We start from the raw sequence: 15,258 nt of genomic DNA, 5'->3' as shown, positions 1-15,258 counted from the left end.
CATTTGTTCAACTAATGGAAGAAGTAGATTCCTTTGTTTTTAGGCAAGAAAACCTACAATTCTTCCCTCTCCTGGGTCTGCTTCATGGTGTGTGCACAAATGTGCAGTCTAATTCTCAGGACTGCCACTCACTCTCCAGAGAGCCTGCAGCAGCCACTCCCTCCACCAGCTGCCCTTTCCAGGCACTTTCCAGGCAGTTGTTTAGTTGCATACCCTCTCTTCCTTTCCTCTGCACTCTCCACTATCAGGAACCAGTCTTTCTCTTCCCTTCAGAGAGCAATTACCCATCTCCAGGCTTCTTTGTTTTCTCCTTTCGTCTCTTTCCCAAGGCTCCTTTGCTTTGAAGAGGCTGCTGTAAGGAGTAGATTATTTCATATTTTATGATCAGCAAAAGAAAAAGTAGGAGGCTTCATAAGGAAAATTGGCAAGATCTAAAGTTATTTGCATTTCATAAGAACCAAAAGTTTTCTAAGCTTTTTTTTTTTTTTTTTTTTTTTTTTTTAAAGAACTACCAAATATACCAAAAGTAAAAAAGAAAAAAAAGTGATTCAAATGTTGAAACACCTGCTGCAGATCTGGGGACTTTGAATTGAGCAGCTTTAGGTTGGGACCAAGACATTCTCTGAATTAGAAACGCATTTGCTGCTAGTTGGCTCTGTGCAGCGCTTCATCCCCAACCTTCCTCCCTTTCCTTTCAGAATACAGCAGAGCCAAAGAGCTCGTCTGCGTGCCCGTGGATGTGACTGACACTTTGAGATGTTTTAGAGAGACCCTGGAAAAATCCAAATATCATAACAGATCAGTCCGACACAGCAGAAAGCTGCTTTCATTATTTCTTGCACAGACACAAGGTAAAATGCTTGTTCTAGATCCCTGAATCTTCATGCGTGTGGGTTACTCTCTGCGGATGTGCCACATCTGCCCTGCTGTCTGTCCGTCCTTCCCCGCTCACATGCCCACTCCCTTTCTTCTTGTCTAGTGGGTCTTCTCTTCTCTCTTACTGTGAAATTAGCAAACTCCCTTGAATACAGTAGATGCAAAAACAATATTGTTTGATTCTCGTCATCTATGTTCTTACAGTTTTCTTTGCAGGTGTTATGGTCTCCTTATTTTACTTTTGTAAGTACGTGGATTGAGTCATACTGAGTTAACTACTTTATCAGTGTCAAAGAAATGGATGCATTTAAAAATATGTATCCATGAGATTTCTTATTAATATCACATCTGTTGATCTTGGAGATTTCTTTCAGTTTAAAACAAGATATTTACTATCATTGGTTACATTATATTTATTTGTTTTCTCCCTTCTCAGCATCTATCAATTTGTGAAGTCAAAAAAAGCAGGGCTTTGAGTGGTTAAGTGGTAACCTCAGAGAAGAAGAGTATACTCAAATTTAGGCTGGGAAAAAATCCTGAATTATCTACACTTAAGTTATTTAAAAATGTTTTTAAATCTTAATTTATATCTATAATTTTTGCTGTTCAAATTTATTAGAATAGTAAGATAAACTTAAATAATAGACTTAAATAAACGTAAAATAATTGCGTTTTAATGTTATTAAAAATAGATTCAAACATATCTAATTAAGATGCTAATTTCCACTGAACTGATCTTTTAGAAATTTGACTAATATTTTTTATAACCACCAACAGTTTTATTTATTTACATATTTATGTATTTGCTTATTGTTTTTATCACCCTCCCAGCACTTTCTGTGATGTGTCTACAGACTCTCATTATATTAAATTAACTCTCCATATTGCATTTATCTTCTTCCAGTCACTCCATACATTAACAATGGGTAACGGCATGAATAAAAAAAGCAAATGCAATTTGTAAGAATGGTTTATACCAACTCACTCTGAGTCTCACCTGGTACCAAAACACTCTCAGTAGTTTATCACTAGTCTTCAGGCTGTAGACTTCAAAATCCATATTGGCTTCTCTCTCTGGTACTTTTGACTACTTCCCCTAGAACATTTTTTCCTTTTCTTTCTTTCTTTCTTTTTTTCCCCCCTATATGTTCTCTGATCTCATAAAGAGACAAGTTCTTCTCCCCCCGCCCCCCAACCCTTTTTTCCTGTTTCAGGCCAGAACTATCTGAGTTGCTTCTACCCCAGAGGTCTCTGCCGCAGAGGCAAACTAACATCTTACTGTGGGAAGCTATTTAAAAAAGGCAAACTCAAGCTGTGTAACTTCCACCAATCCCCACGAGAAGCAAAGCATTATCTCAGCATTTGCTTTCTGACTGAGTGCTCCTGATGTAGTGCTGTTTATGAAAAAACATGGGTATAGAGCCCCTGCACACACACCTGGGATCTTCAGCAATGATTTTGGATACTAGATTTAAGGAAACAGTGTCCCTCAAACTGCAGAGAAGTCCTAGCTATATACAAAATCTTTCCTTCCTTCTCTCTTTTCATTTGCTCTGTGTTTTTCCTCCCCACCGACTTCCCTTCTTTTTCCATTTAAAATTTCTTTTTTATTATTTTTTCCCTGAATTTAGGAGATAAAGGAGGAGTAAACAATTCAAGATTCTCTTCTGGAAAGGTGGAATTTTGCCTGGGGACAGAAGAGATGCACATGTCAACACCCCCTGACCTTTCTCAGGAGCACTTCAGAGTTTTTAGTTCAGTGGAGAAAAGCAAACTTCCCTTCTCACAACTTGGACTTGTAATTTCTTCTTATTACCAAACTATTGGTAAGATTTATCCAATATGTATTCATTTTCAGTATGATCTTCCATATCAATGTTGAGATTGTACCTGGTCCTGAAATGTTACCTTTAAAAGTGTCATGAAAGAGCTTGAATATAGAGTCTATTCATAATATCCTTTTATTTTTTAAAATTTTTATTTTGTCGATATACAATGTGGTTGATTATTGTGGCCCATTACTGAAACCTCCCTCCCTCCTCCCTCCCACCCAACAATGTCCTTTCTGTTTGCTTCTCCTATCAACTTCAAGGAATTGTTGTTATGTCTTCTTCGCCACCCCCCCGGTTTTTCTTTTGTGTGTGTGTGTGTGTGTGAATTTATTTATTTATTTTTAGCTCCCACCAATAAGTGAGAACATGTGGTATTTCTCTTTCTGTACCTGACTTGTTTCACTTAATAAAATTCTCTCAAGGTCCATCCATGTTGTTGCAAATAGCAGTATTTCATTCGTTTTTATAGCTGAGTAGTATTCCATTGTGTAGATATACCACATTTTCTGTATCCACTCATCCGATGATGGACATTTGGGCTGGTTCCAACTCTTAGCTATTGTAAAGAGTGCTATGATGAACATTGGGGAACAGATATACCTTCAATTGATGATTTCCATTCCTCTGGGTATATTCCCAGCAGTGGGATAGCTGGGTCCTATCTGCAATTGTTTGAGGAACCTCCATACCATTTTCCATAGAGGCTGCACCATTTTGCAGTCCCACCAACAATGTATGAGAGTTCCTTTTTCTCCGCAACCTCGCCAGCATTTATTGTTCAGAGTCTTTTGGATTTTAGCCATCCTAACTGGGGTTAGATGGTATCTCAGTGAAGTTTTGATTTGCATTTCCTGGATGCTGAGTGATGTTGAGCATTTTTCATATGTCTGTTGGCCATTTGTATATCTTCCTTAGAGAAATGCCTACTTAGCTCTTTTGCCCATTTTTTAATTGGGTTGCTTGTTTTTCTCTTGTAAAGTTGTTTGAGTTCCTTGTATATTCTGGATATTAGTCCTTTGTCAGATGTATATTTTGCAAATATTTTCTCCCACTCTGTTGGTTGTCTTTTAACTCTGTTAATTGTTTCTTTTGCTGTGCAGAAGCTTTTTAGTTTGATATAATCCCATTTGTTTATTTTTCGTTTGGTTGCCCGTGCTTTTGGGGTCGTATTCATGAAGTCTGTGTCCAGTCCTATTTCCTGAAGTGTCTCTCCTATGTTTTCTTTAAGAAGTTTTATTGATTCAGGGTGTATATTTAAATCCTTAATCCGTTTTGAGTTGATTTTAGTATATGGTGAGAGGTATGGGTCTAGTTTCATTCTCCTGCATATGGATATCCAGTTATCCCAGCACCATTTGCTGAAGTGTATAGGCTTGGTTCCTTTGTCAAAGATCAGATGGCAGTAAGTGTGTGGGTTGATTTCTGGATTCTCTATTCTATTCCATTGATCAGTGTGTCTGTTTTTATGCCCGTACCATACTGTTTTGCTTATTATAGCTTTGTAGTATAGCTTAAAGTCAGGTAGTGTTATGCCTCCAGCTTTATTTTTTTTGCTCAGCATTGCTTTGGCTATGCGTGGTCTTTTATTATTCCATATAAATGTCTGGATAGTTCTTTCCATTTCTGAGAAAAATGTCTTTGGAATTTTGATGGGGATTGCATTGAATTTGTATATCACTTTGGGTAGTATGGACATTTTCACTATGTTGATTCTTCCAATCCAAGAGCATGGGATATCTTTCCATCTTCTTGTATCCTCTCTAATTTTTCTCAGCAGTGTTTTCTAGTTCTCATTATAGAGATTTTTCACCTCCTTGGTTAACTCAGTTCCTAAGTATTTTATTTTTTTGGTGGCTATTGTAAATGGGCAGGCTTTCTTGATTTCTCGTTCTGCATGTTCACTATTGGAGAAAAGAAATGCTACTGATTTTTGTGTGTTGATTTTGTATCCTGCTACTGTGCTGAAATCATTTATCAACTCCAAGAGTTTTTCTGTAGAGGCTTTAGGCTGTACAATATATAGGATCATGTCATCTGCAAACAGGGACAGTTTGGCTTCATCTTTTCCAATCTGGATGCCCTTTATTTCCTTCTCTTCTCTGATTGCTCTGGCTAGTACTTCCAACACTATGTTGAATAGGAGTGGTGAGAGTGGGCATCCTTGTCTAGTTCCTGTTCTTAAAGGAAAAGCTTTCAGCTTTTCTCCATTCAGGATGATATTGGCAGTGGGTTTGGCATATATGGCTTTAATTATGTTGAGATACTTTCCCTCTATACCTAACTTATAGAGGGTTTTTTTCATGAATGAGTGCTGAACTTTATCAAATGCTTTTTCAGCATCTATAGAGATGATCATATGGTCCTTGTGTTTGAGTTTATTAATTTGGTGTATCACATTTATTGATTTGCGTATGTTGAACCAACCTTGCATCCCTGGGATGAATCCCACTTGATCGTGGTGTATAATTTTACGTATGTGTTGCTGTATTCTGTTTGCTAGTATTTTAGTGAGGATTTTTGCATCTATATTAATCAAGGATATTGGCCTGTAGTTTTCTTTTTTGGTTATATCTTTACCTGGTTTTGGTATCAGGATGATGTTTGCTTCGCAGAATGAGTTTGGGAGATTTGCGTCTGTTTCAATCTTTTGGAATAGTTTGTAAAGAATCGGTGTCAATTCCTCTTTGAATGTTTGGTAAATTTCTGCTGTGAATCCATCTGGTGCTGGGCTTTTCTTTGTAGGGAGCCTTCTGATAACAGCTTCAATCTCCTTTATTGTTAGTGGTCTGTTCAGATTTTCTACTTCTTCATGGTTCAGTTTTGGGAGCTTGTGTGTGTCCAGAAATTTATCCATTTCCTCCAGATTTTCAAATTTGTTGGCATATAGTTGTTTATAGTAGTCTCGAATGATTCCTTGTATTTCGGATGAGTCATTTGTAATATTGCCTTTTTCATTTCTAATTTTTGTTATTTGAATCTTCTCTCTTTTTTTTCTTTAGCCATGCTAATGGTTTGTCAATTTTATTTGTCTTTTCAAAAAACCAACTTTTTGATTCATTGATCTTTTGTATTGTTTTTTGGGTTTCAATTTCATTCAGTTCTGCTCTGATCTTAATGATTTCTTTCCGTCTGCTAACTTTAGGTTTGGATTGTTCTTGTTTTTCTAGTTCTTTAAGGTGAAGTGTTAGGTTGTTCACTTGCCATCTTTCCATTCTTCTGAAGTGAGCATTTAATGTGATCCAACAGGTTTTGGTATGATGTATCATTATTTTCATTAGTTTCAATAAATTTTTTGATTTCCTGCTTGATTTTTCTTGGACCCATATGTCATTAAGTAGAATGCTTTTTAATTTCCCTGTGTTTGTATAGTTTCCAGAGTTTCATTTGTTATTGATTTCTAGTTTTAATCCATTGTGGTCTGAGAAAATACATGGGATAATTCCAATTTTTTTGAATTTGTTGAGACTTGATTTGTGACCTAATATATGCTCTATCCTGGAGAATGATTCATGTGCTGATGATAAGAATGAATATTCTGAGGTTGTTGGGTGGAATGTTCTGTAGATATCTGCCAATTCCAATTATTCTAGAGTATTGTTTAGATCTTGTTTTTCTCTGCTGATTCTTCGTCTAGATGATCTGCCCAATATTGACAGTGGGGTGTTCAGGTCCCCTGCTATTATGGTATTAGTGTCTATTTCCTTCTTTAGGTCTAATAGAGTTAGTTTTATAAATGTGGCTGCTCCAACATTGGGTGCGTACATATTTATGATTGTTATGTCTTCTTGATGGATCAGTCCTTTTATCATTAAGTAGTGTCCCTCATTGTCTGTTTTTATGGTTTTTAGTTTAAAGTCTATTTTGTCAGATATAAGAATAGCTACTCCAGCTCGTTTTTCTTTTCTGTTTGCATGGTAAATCTTTTTCCATCCTTCCACTCTTAGTCTATGTGAGTCTTTATGGGTGAGGTGGGTCTCTTGTAGGCAGCATATAGTTGGGTCCTCCTTTTTGATCCAGTCAGCCAGTCTGTGTCTTTTGATTGGGGAATTTAAGCCTTTTATATTAAGAGGAGTTATTGAAAAATGTTGATTTATTCCTAGCTTTTTATTGATTGTTTGGTTGTCTTAGGTGTCTTTTGTTCCTTGCTTTCTGATTTACTGTTTGGTTTCTGTGTTTGTTGGTTCCTTAGGTTGTAGATAGAGTTTGTTTGTTTTCTCTTCGTGAATGCCATTTTTATTATACTAGTGGGTTTTGATTTTTCTTGGGTCTTTATGGCAGTGGTAGTTATTTTTCAGGAACCAAACCCAGTACTCCCTTGAGAATTTCTTTTAAGGGTGGTCGTGTGGTGGTGAACTCCCGCAGTTTTTGTTTGTCTGAGAAATATACTATTTGCCCTTCATTTCAGAAGGATATCCTTGCAGGGTAGAGTATTCTTGGCTGGCAATCTCTGTCTTTTAGTATTTTGAATATATATCATCCCATTCCTTTCTGGCTTTTAGGGTTTGTGATGAAAAGTCTGATGTTAGCCTGATTGGGGCTCCCTTATAGGTGATTTGATGCTTCTCTCTTGCAGGTTTTAAGATTCTCTCTTTGTCTTTGAGTTTTGCCAGTTTGACTATAACATGTCTTGGAGAAGACCTTTTTGGGTTGAATATGTTTGAGCTTCCTGGATCTGAAGATCCATGATTTTTCCTATACCTTGGAAGTTTTCTGCCACTATTTTGTTGAATATGTTTTCAATGCAATCTCCTTTTTCCTCCCCTTCTGGAATACCCATGACTCTGATATTTGAGCACTTAAGGTTGTCTGATATTCTTTTAGATTTTCTTCAATGTGTTCAATTCTCTTCTTTTTTTTTTTTTGTCTGCCTGTGTTATTTCAAACAGCCCATCTTCAAGGTCAGATGTTCTCTCTTCTGCTTCTGCAAGCCTGCTGGTTAAACTCTCTGTTGTGTTTTTTATTTGGTTGAATGAATTCTTCAGCTCAGCAAGCTCTACTACATTCTTTTTCAGGGCATTGATTTCCTTGTACATTTCTTCTTTCAGGTCCTGTATACTTTTTCTCATTTCATTGTGTTGTCTAGCTGAGTTTTCTTGTATCTCATTTACTTTCCTTAGAATTATCACTCGAAATTCCTTGTCAGACATTTCAAGGGCTTCTTGTTCTATAGGATCTAGATCTTGACAGTTATTACCCTTTGGTGGTGTACTTTCTTGATTTTTCATATTTCTGGTATCTTTTTTTTGATGTTTATTCATTGTGGCAGGGGGTTTCACAGTCCACAGGTTTGACACTATTGACTAACTAAGATGTTGCTGTGGTTGCCATTTTGGTATGGCTACCTCCGTGACTGCTCAGTTGGCCTCTAGTGCCTTGTGTGTGTGGTTGCCTTGGGTCTTGAGCCTTTCCGGGGAGCCACCTCTCTGGTCAGCTTGGACTCTGCTGGGCTGCTGGATCATGGGGTGGTACCACAGGGTGTGTGGTCTCTGCTGAGCTTCCACCTCCTGTGCAGGACTTCTCCCTGTTCCGTGCACTCTGGCCTGGGCTGCTGGGATGCACCAAGGCACCACAGAGCATGTGGTTTCTGCAGAGCTTCCCCTTCCCCTACAGGATGTCTCCCTGCTCTGTGCGTTCTAGGCCAACCTTGGGATGGAGCCGGGTGGCGGCAGTGAAGCCTACCTGCTACTGGATCACATGGCGGCGGCCCCCCCACAGGGTGTGTGTACTCTACAGAGCTATCTCCCTTGCTGGATGTCTCTGTGCTCCGTACACATTGGGCTGGGCTGCTGGATCGCGCTGTAGCAGTGTGGTCCCTGTGGAGTTCCCGCCTCCCCTGCCGGATGTCTCCCTTCTCCGAGCGCACTAGGCAGGGCTCATAATATCCTTTTAGGCAGTGACAGAACAGTCTGGAGATAGAGAGGGCTTGCAGCCGGCCCCTCCTATTACCCACCTTCCCAGCCTGGCTGTCACCATTGTGAGATTCTAGGCCACCCTCTGCCCATCCCCCTTTAACTGGAACTGTGAAATCCTTGTGGGGCTGGGGACACTGTTATGTTCCTTTGCTCTATCTCAGGTGGTTTTATTTTTCTTGTTTTCCTTTTGATTTGGCTTTTCTACAAATTCATTAGTATATCTCAACCCATATTGTAGACCCAATGTTCCCCTTTTTTGTAATTCCCCCTTTACTTCCTGAAATAAAATTTATATTCACTATATTCTTCCTACACACATTATTTAAAAAAAAATCATTATGAAGGTGTAAATATAAAATAGGGGATAAATAAAACAAAACCACTTTAAATATAAGAATCTGTGTGTTAGTATGTAAATGCTCAGGCATTAGAAGGTATAAAGCAGTCAGATGCTGATGTCCTGTATGTAGAATCACGATGAATGTGACAACTGCAAGTGCAGACTGATATAGGTGTATTGTCAGTGACTCAAGTACTATCAGCATTGTTAAGTTTGTTGACATGATTTTCTAAAACGGCAAATAAATCTTAGTAAAGTTCTGAACAAAACAAAGTACTGCAGTGGTTGCATTTCTGGAAAATTCAGGGCATTTAGAAAAATACCCTTTTTATGTGTAAAATAAAGTTAGATGTTAGACTCGGTTATAAATAGGCTTCTCATCTCTTTAGTCGCTGTGGGGGAAGTTTCTGTGCATTGCAGGCCATCCAGTATCCCTGATCTTCACCTCCAAATTACCAGGAGATGCTGCATGTGACAACTAACAAAACCCTTCCTCAGATTTCTAAAATACACTCTAGGAAACAGTACTGTCCTCATTAGAAGTCACTACCACATGGGTTGGGTTTTTTGGCTACCCATCCCTAGCATTTATTAGAAAACCAAAAAAATTTACATGTTATTAAAGGTATGTTTTCTGCATTCAGGTAAAAGAAAAAATCTGATATGCTGTGATACCATCACATCTTTGCTAAAAAACCCTTTGGGCCTTCCCATCTGCTGTAGGATAACATCCACATCTCTCCCCGTGGCACTCAGAAGCCTCCATCATCTGAGCATTACATCTCTCCTCAGACTCCCAGTCCACCCTCCCAGGAACACTGTATTCCAGTCATGCCCTTCATTCCCCTATATTCCCATATATACCTTTTCCCCTTATCCGCTTTTTCTGAGTTTGTCTTTTTTACCATCTCTACCTGCCTGACTTTTATTCCACTTTCTCCGTGAAGCCTTTGTGTTTCTTGTCTGTTAGACCCAATCACCCCTTCCTCTGTGTTCACACAGAACACTGTTTGCTCTCTCTCTGTGTATACATAATGTGTGGCATTTGAAGGCACTATTAAATTGCAGTTTGCTTGTTGTGGTCTACACAGTTAAGGAATAATGCAGTTTAAAATATGCTTGCAAATATAAAGGAAATTTTTTAAGGAATTGACATTTATTCTTTTATTTGATTAAAAATGCAGACGTTCTCCAAGCCAGCAATCAAAGAAGTCTTAAAGTTCAAGCATTGCATACTCTCGGAAGTCTTCTCATCTTTGCGCATAAGGAAAGGTAGATTTTTAGGAATCAGTAGAACAAGGCAAACATTTTGTTTGTTTGGTAAAAATCCTAATTATGTGAAAAGATATTGTCTTTCATAAATTTCAATTCTTCAGTTGTACCACATTGCTACGTTTTATTCATCATATGCTACCTGAGAGAAACTGTTATGAGCAATGAATGGTGTAGATTTATTCTCTAATATGGTGATGGAAATGTTCCTTCAGTGTATTTGCTTTCCCTCTTGGAAGATAGATTTAATAACAGGTCTCAGAAAACGTACTGCTTGATGCTTTGTTTTTCTTTTAGGGCTGCTTTTAAGTGTTGGTGTCAAGCTCTTGATGACATATTCAGAAAACCAGATATGCTCCATACATGGAAAGAGCTTGGCACCCCCCTCAGCGACACCACCAACAGCTATTCACCTTCGGGTTCCAAAGACTACAGTGAGGAATTTCTATCAAAAGCTGGCATTTGGGGGTGTTTGCAAGGAGCAGTCATATCAGCAAAGATAGCACAGTGAGTGTGAGGGTGTGATGATCCCATGGTAGCTGCTGGCTTCCTCTGTGGGGCACCACCTTGTGCCACGCAGGATGCCATGCCCCCCATGTGCTGCATTCTTGGACAGTTATGTCCATGTCCTACAGAGTTGTACAGCCTACTTGTTTGTGATGTTTATTGTTCATGACCATCTCCTCTTCCTATAACACCTCCCACCCCCCCGATCCCCCAAATAGGAGTATCACATGGGCACAGATCATTGCTTTATTCACTGATGGGTCCCAAGTGCCCAGCGTGGAGTTGGCTTTCCACGACTACTTATTGAATGAACAAATGAGTGAATGAACAGTTGGTATGGGAGCAAGAATAACTGTGGGAGGCAGGTTGACTTGGGCCTAATTCAAGGGCATCCTAGTAACCCTATGACCCTTGACAAGTTACTCATTCTCTCTGAGTCTCAGTGTCATCTGTAAATCCTGGTGGTGAGAATTACCTGACAGACTGTATTAGTTTGCTAGGCTTGCCCTTTCAAAGCACCACATACTAGGTGGCTTAAACAACAGAAATTTATCATCTCACAATTCTGTAGGGGAGAAGTCTGAGATCAAGGTGTTGGCCCATTGCTCTCTTCTGAGGCCTCTCTCCTTGGCTTGTGGATGGCCGTCTTCTCTCTGTGCCCTCACATGGTCATCCCTGTGCTCATACCCATGTCCTAATCTTCTCTTCTTAAAAGGCCACCAGTCGTATCAGATTAGAACCCACCCTAGTGATCTCATTTTAGCTTGATCACTTCTTTAAAGACCCTATCTCCCATGACAGTCACATTCTGAGATTACTGGGGATTAGGACTTCAACATGTAAATTTTGAGGGGACACAAACTGGCCCATAACATATATGAGGGTACTTCAAAAAGTTCATGGAAAGATTCATTTTATCTTTCAATTCTAGTTTTCCATGAACTTTTTGAAGTTCCTGCATACTATATTAGTTTCCTGTTGCTGCTGTAACAAATTACCACAAATTTAGTGGCTTAAGACAACAGAAATTTATTATTTTACTGTCATGGAGTTCAGAAGTCGTAAAATCGGTCTGTTGGCAGGGCTGTGCTTCCTCTAGAGGCTCTAGGAGAGAATCTGTTTCCTTGCCTTTTTCATCCTCTAGAAGCCTCCTGCTCATAGCCACATCTTCTGTCTTCAAGACCAACAGCCTAGTATCTTCTTTTCTTTCTCTGTTTCTGACCTCTGTTTGTGTCCTCACTTCTTCTCTGACTCGGACCCTCCTGCCTCTCTCTTACAAGGACAATTGTGATTATGTTGGACCCACCTAGATAATCCAGGATAATCTCCCCAACCAACGTTCTTAGTTTAATCACGTCTGCAAAGTCTTTTTTGCTGTGTAAGGTAACATATTCACAGGTTCTGGGGATTCAGATGTGGATTTTTTTTTGGGGGGGGGCATTATTCAGTCTACCACACATTCACACATATGTGAATATCTATCACAATGGCTTATACATAGTTAGCACTCACAAATATCTTAAATATTTGATTAATGTGAGAAATTTAAAAAGTATGAAGAGGCTAGAGTTTCTGGTTTCTTTTATCTCTCCAGTTACTTCTTTAGCTTACCTATAGGGTGTGGTGAGAAAAGCTTGCATAATATTTTGAACAGTAGAGCAAATTAAAAAGCAAACAAACAAAAAACAGAAAACCTCCTATTTTTTTTTTTTTTTAAGCAAATAATCACATTGTTTTCAGAAAATTAGCATTTCAGGCAGGGGAAGTAAGAAATGACCACTTTAGAAGTATTAAGCATAGTTGATTTTAAATCTCTGTCAAGTATGATTTTTTGCATTCCCAGGATGGAATTTATCCTTAGACTTACACACACACACACACACACACACACACACACACACACACACACACACACATATCCTTAGACTTACACACACACACACACACACATATCCTTAGACTTACACACACACACACACACACATATCCTTAGACTTACACACACACACACACACACACATCCTTAGACTTACACACACACACACACACACACACACACGCACTCCCCACCCAAGTCTGAGCTTATGAGTTAGTAGAACTTGGCAGTTGGGAACAGAAAGGCTGCAGAAGTTTCACAGCTTGGAAAGGAAAAGCTACAGCATTCCTGCCAGAGGGCACCCAGCTTCTCTTAGCCTCCGAAGTTACAGTAGTAACTTCATTGCTTATTGCTTTTCAACCAACAGAAGGTCATTTCCTGGTTACCCAGCTGGAAGTCTGCCTTCACAGGAGATGAGTCAACAGGGACTTGTTCTCCTTGACTCTCTTCAGTAGAGGGAACTCTTCTCCCCACTGCGAAATATCACACTCAAATATCCACACAGAGAAGCTGAACTCAGATAGATGTTATAAATGTAGTAAAGCTGACTGGTTTTATCTAAATATAAGACTTAGGGGACAGTAATGTGGCTTATAGTTTGCAAATGCAAATTTCGAGACCCATTTAAAGAAAATTCAAACTCTTCTAAGGAACATAAAATGAAACAGTAGTAAATAGAGAGACATTAATCTTTGGTGGTGATACTTAATGTTGTGAATGGCTCCATAATATACAGCTGAAGAGAAAATACATTACTTTAATCTTTGGGGGGAGTTATTTAACCATATTCATCAAAAGCCTTAATTGTGCACCTCCTTTTACCAAAAAATTCTACTTCTAGGGATTTATCCAGTGCAACTAATAAAGTAAGTGCTCAAAAGTGTAGGTACAACAATGTTTACCCAGTATTAGAATAAACTGAAATGGAGATTAATATTTTTACATTATGGTGCATCTATATGATAAAATATTAAAGTTCCTTAAAATAATGATGTAGTTCATTATGTCTATGAATGAAAAACTTGTTTATAACATGTATTGCATAATTGTATTCTTAATAAGTGTGCATGTCTGTATGTGTTTCTATGTGTGTATAACTACATATAGAAAAAAAACTAGAAGAAAATTGATTAAAATGTTACCAACAATCATGTTTCGTTGGTAGGATTATAGGTGATTTTTATTTTCTTTTTTATATTTTTCTTATATACTTATATATATATTTCCTTATGTTTTGTGTCTCTAAAGACATATTTATATCAAAACATTTTTGGAAAATTGTCTACTAATCAGTTTATTTTTCTTATACGTATTTAGATTTATTAAGAAATTGAACGTTAGAAAGAGAACCAACTGCTGCATTTTGTCTGCGTTACTCTTTCAGGTAACATAACATGACATGTTATGTATGTTTCTCTATAGTAGCACAACCATTAATCCAATCAGTGAAAAAAGGGCAATTGGCTGGCTGGTTGGCTCAGCTGGTCAGACCACAGTGTTGATAACACTAAGGTCCATGGTTCAGTTCCCCTTACCGGCCAGCCACCAAAAAAGGGGGGGGAGGGGCAGTAGTTTCTCCTATTCATAAAACAAACCCTGATTAAATGTCACAAGCCCATCTTTCCTTTGCTGGCTGAACTTCATCTTTAATATTCAGCAGAGTTGTTTTCTCCTTTAGACTGCAGGAGTTTTACAGATAGGGAAACTGAGTCTCCTGTCATTAATAAAATCGTTTTACTAGTGATCAGTGTGAAGCCAGTCTGTTTGACTCCAAATGGTTGCCTTAGGTTAACTCACTTCTAAATAAAGTTTTGCTTGGTTACATGATATAAAATATATCCTATAATGAAGGCAAGAAATAAGTTGAAGACTACAGAAGAGATGTGTTCGCAGTTCTCAGGATTTTGGTTTGACTTCACTGAAGAAGAAAGGAGCTTTTATCTAAAATACAAGACATTCTGAGATTCTGGGATGTAGCTAGAGGCCTTTGCAGTCTACTAAAGGTTCTGTTTACTTTGAAGGATGTGCACCCTAGTTCTGTATATCAGAGGAGTCTGATGGCTTATAAAATCTAAATAGATAAGTTCTTTGGGAAAGTGTTCTCTGAATGTAAGGCCAACTTTTCAATTTCCTTTTTTTCTTTTTTGGCTAGTTTCATCTCAGCAAGACTTTTTAATTTTCTTGTTTTCCATATGCCTCTTGCTTGTGCTTCAAAGGACAGAGGTAGAAAAGGCAAGAATGCAAAGGGAATGAATATCTGAGTCTAACTTTTTATACTGCGTTCTTTACTTTCTCATAAACCTGGTTCTTGAAGATAATGCTGCTTATATTTTAGAAAATACGTGGTTTTAAAAAAATTTAACTTTTTGCTTAATGTGGACATAATTTCTTAATAATACTACACCTAAAATAAAAATTAGCTGGTGAGATTTATTTTAAAAGCCTGTTAATTCTTTTTATGATTTTTAAAGTAAATTTGTGAAATTAAAAATTTCAACAGCTACATAGTATTTTAGAGTAGGATACCTCATAACCTTAATAATCTGATTGAATTTCTTTCCTGATTATACATTAAAATAATTCTATAATGAATTTATCATCAAGAAATATTAATTATTTAAGAGAACAAAAAAATACTCCTAA

The 15,258-nt window shown here is 38.0% G+C and overlaps 1 protein-coding gene across 1 annotated transcript in view; it reads left to right on the top strand.

Annotated features, from left to right (window-relative positions):
- CFAP54 (cilia and flagella associated protein 54) overlaps window positions 1–15,258 on the top strand; it is a 302,389-nt gene that overhangs the window by 145,222 nt on the left and 141,909 nt on the right. Inside the window, exons 40-44 of the mRNA XM_063115642.1 lie at window positions 699–851; window positions 2,508–2,702; window positions 10,145–10,232; window positions 10,530–10,739; window positions 13,933–13,999. Of these exons, the coding sequence (XP_062971712.1) occupies window positions 699–851; window positions 2,508–2,702; window positions 10,145–10,232; window positions 10,530–10,739; window positions 13,933–13,999 (713 nt within the window). The remainder of the gene's footprint in view (window positions 1–698; window positions 852–2,507; window positions 2,703–10,144; window positions 10,233–10,529; window positions 10,740–13,932; window positions 14,000–15,258) is intronic.

This window comes from Cynocephalus volans, chromosome 12 (genome assembly GCF_027409185.1).
Source record: "Cynocephalus volans isolate mCynVol1 chromosome 12, mCynVol1.pri, whole genome shotgun sequence".
Lineage (NCBI taxonomy): Eukaryota > Metazoa > Chordata > Mammalia > Dermoptera > Cynocephalidae > Cynocephalus > Cynocephalus volans.
Note: the sequence above shows the minus strand (reverse complement) of the source record. Positions and strands in the feature narration are given on the sequence as shown.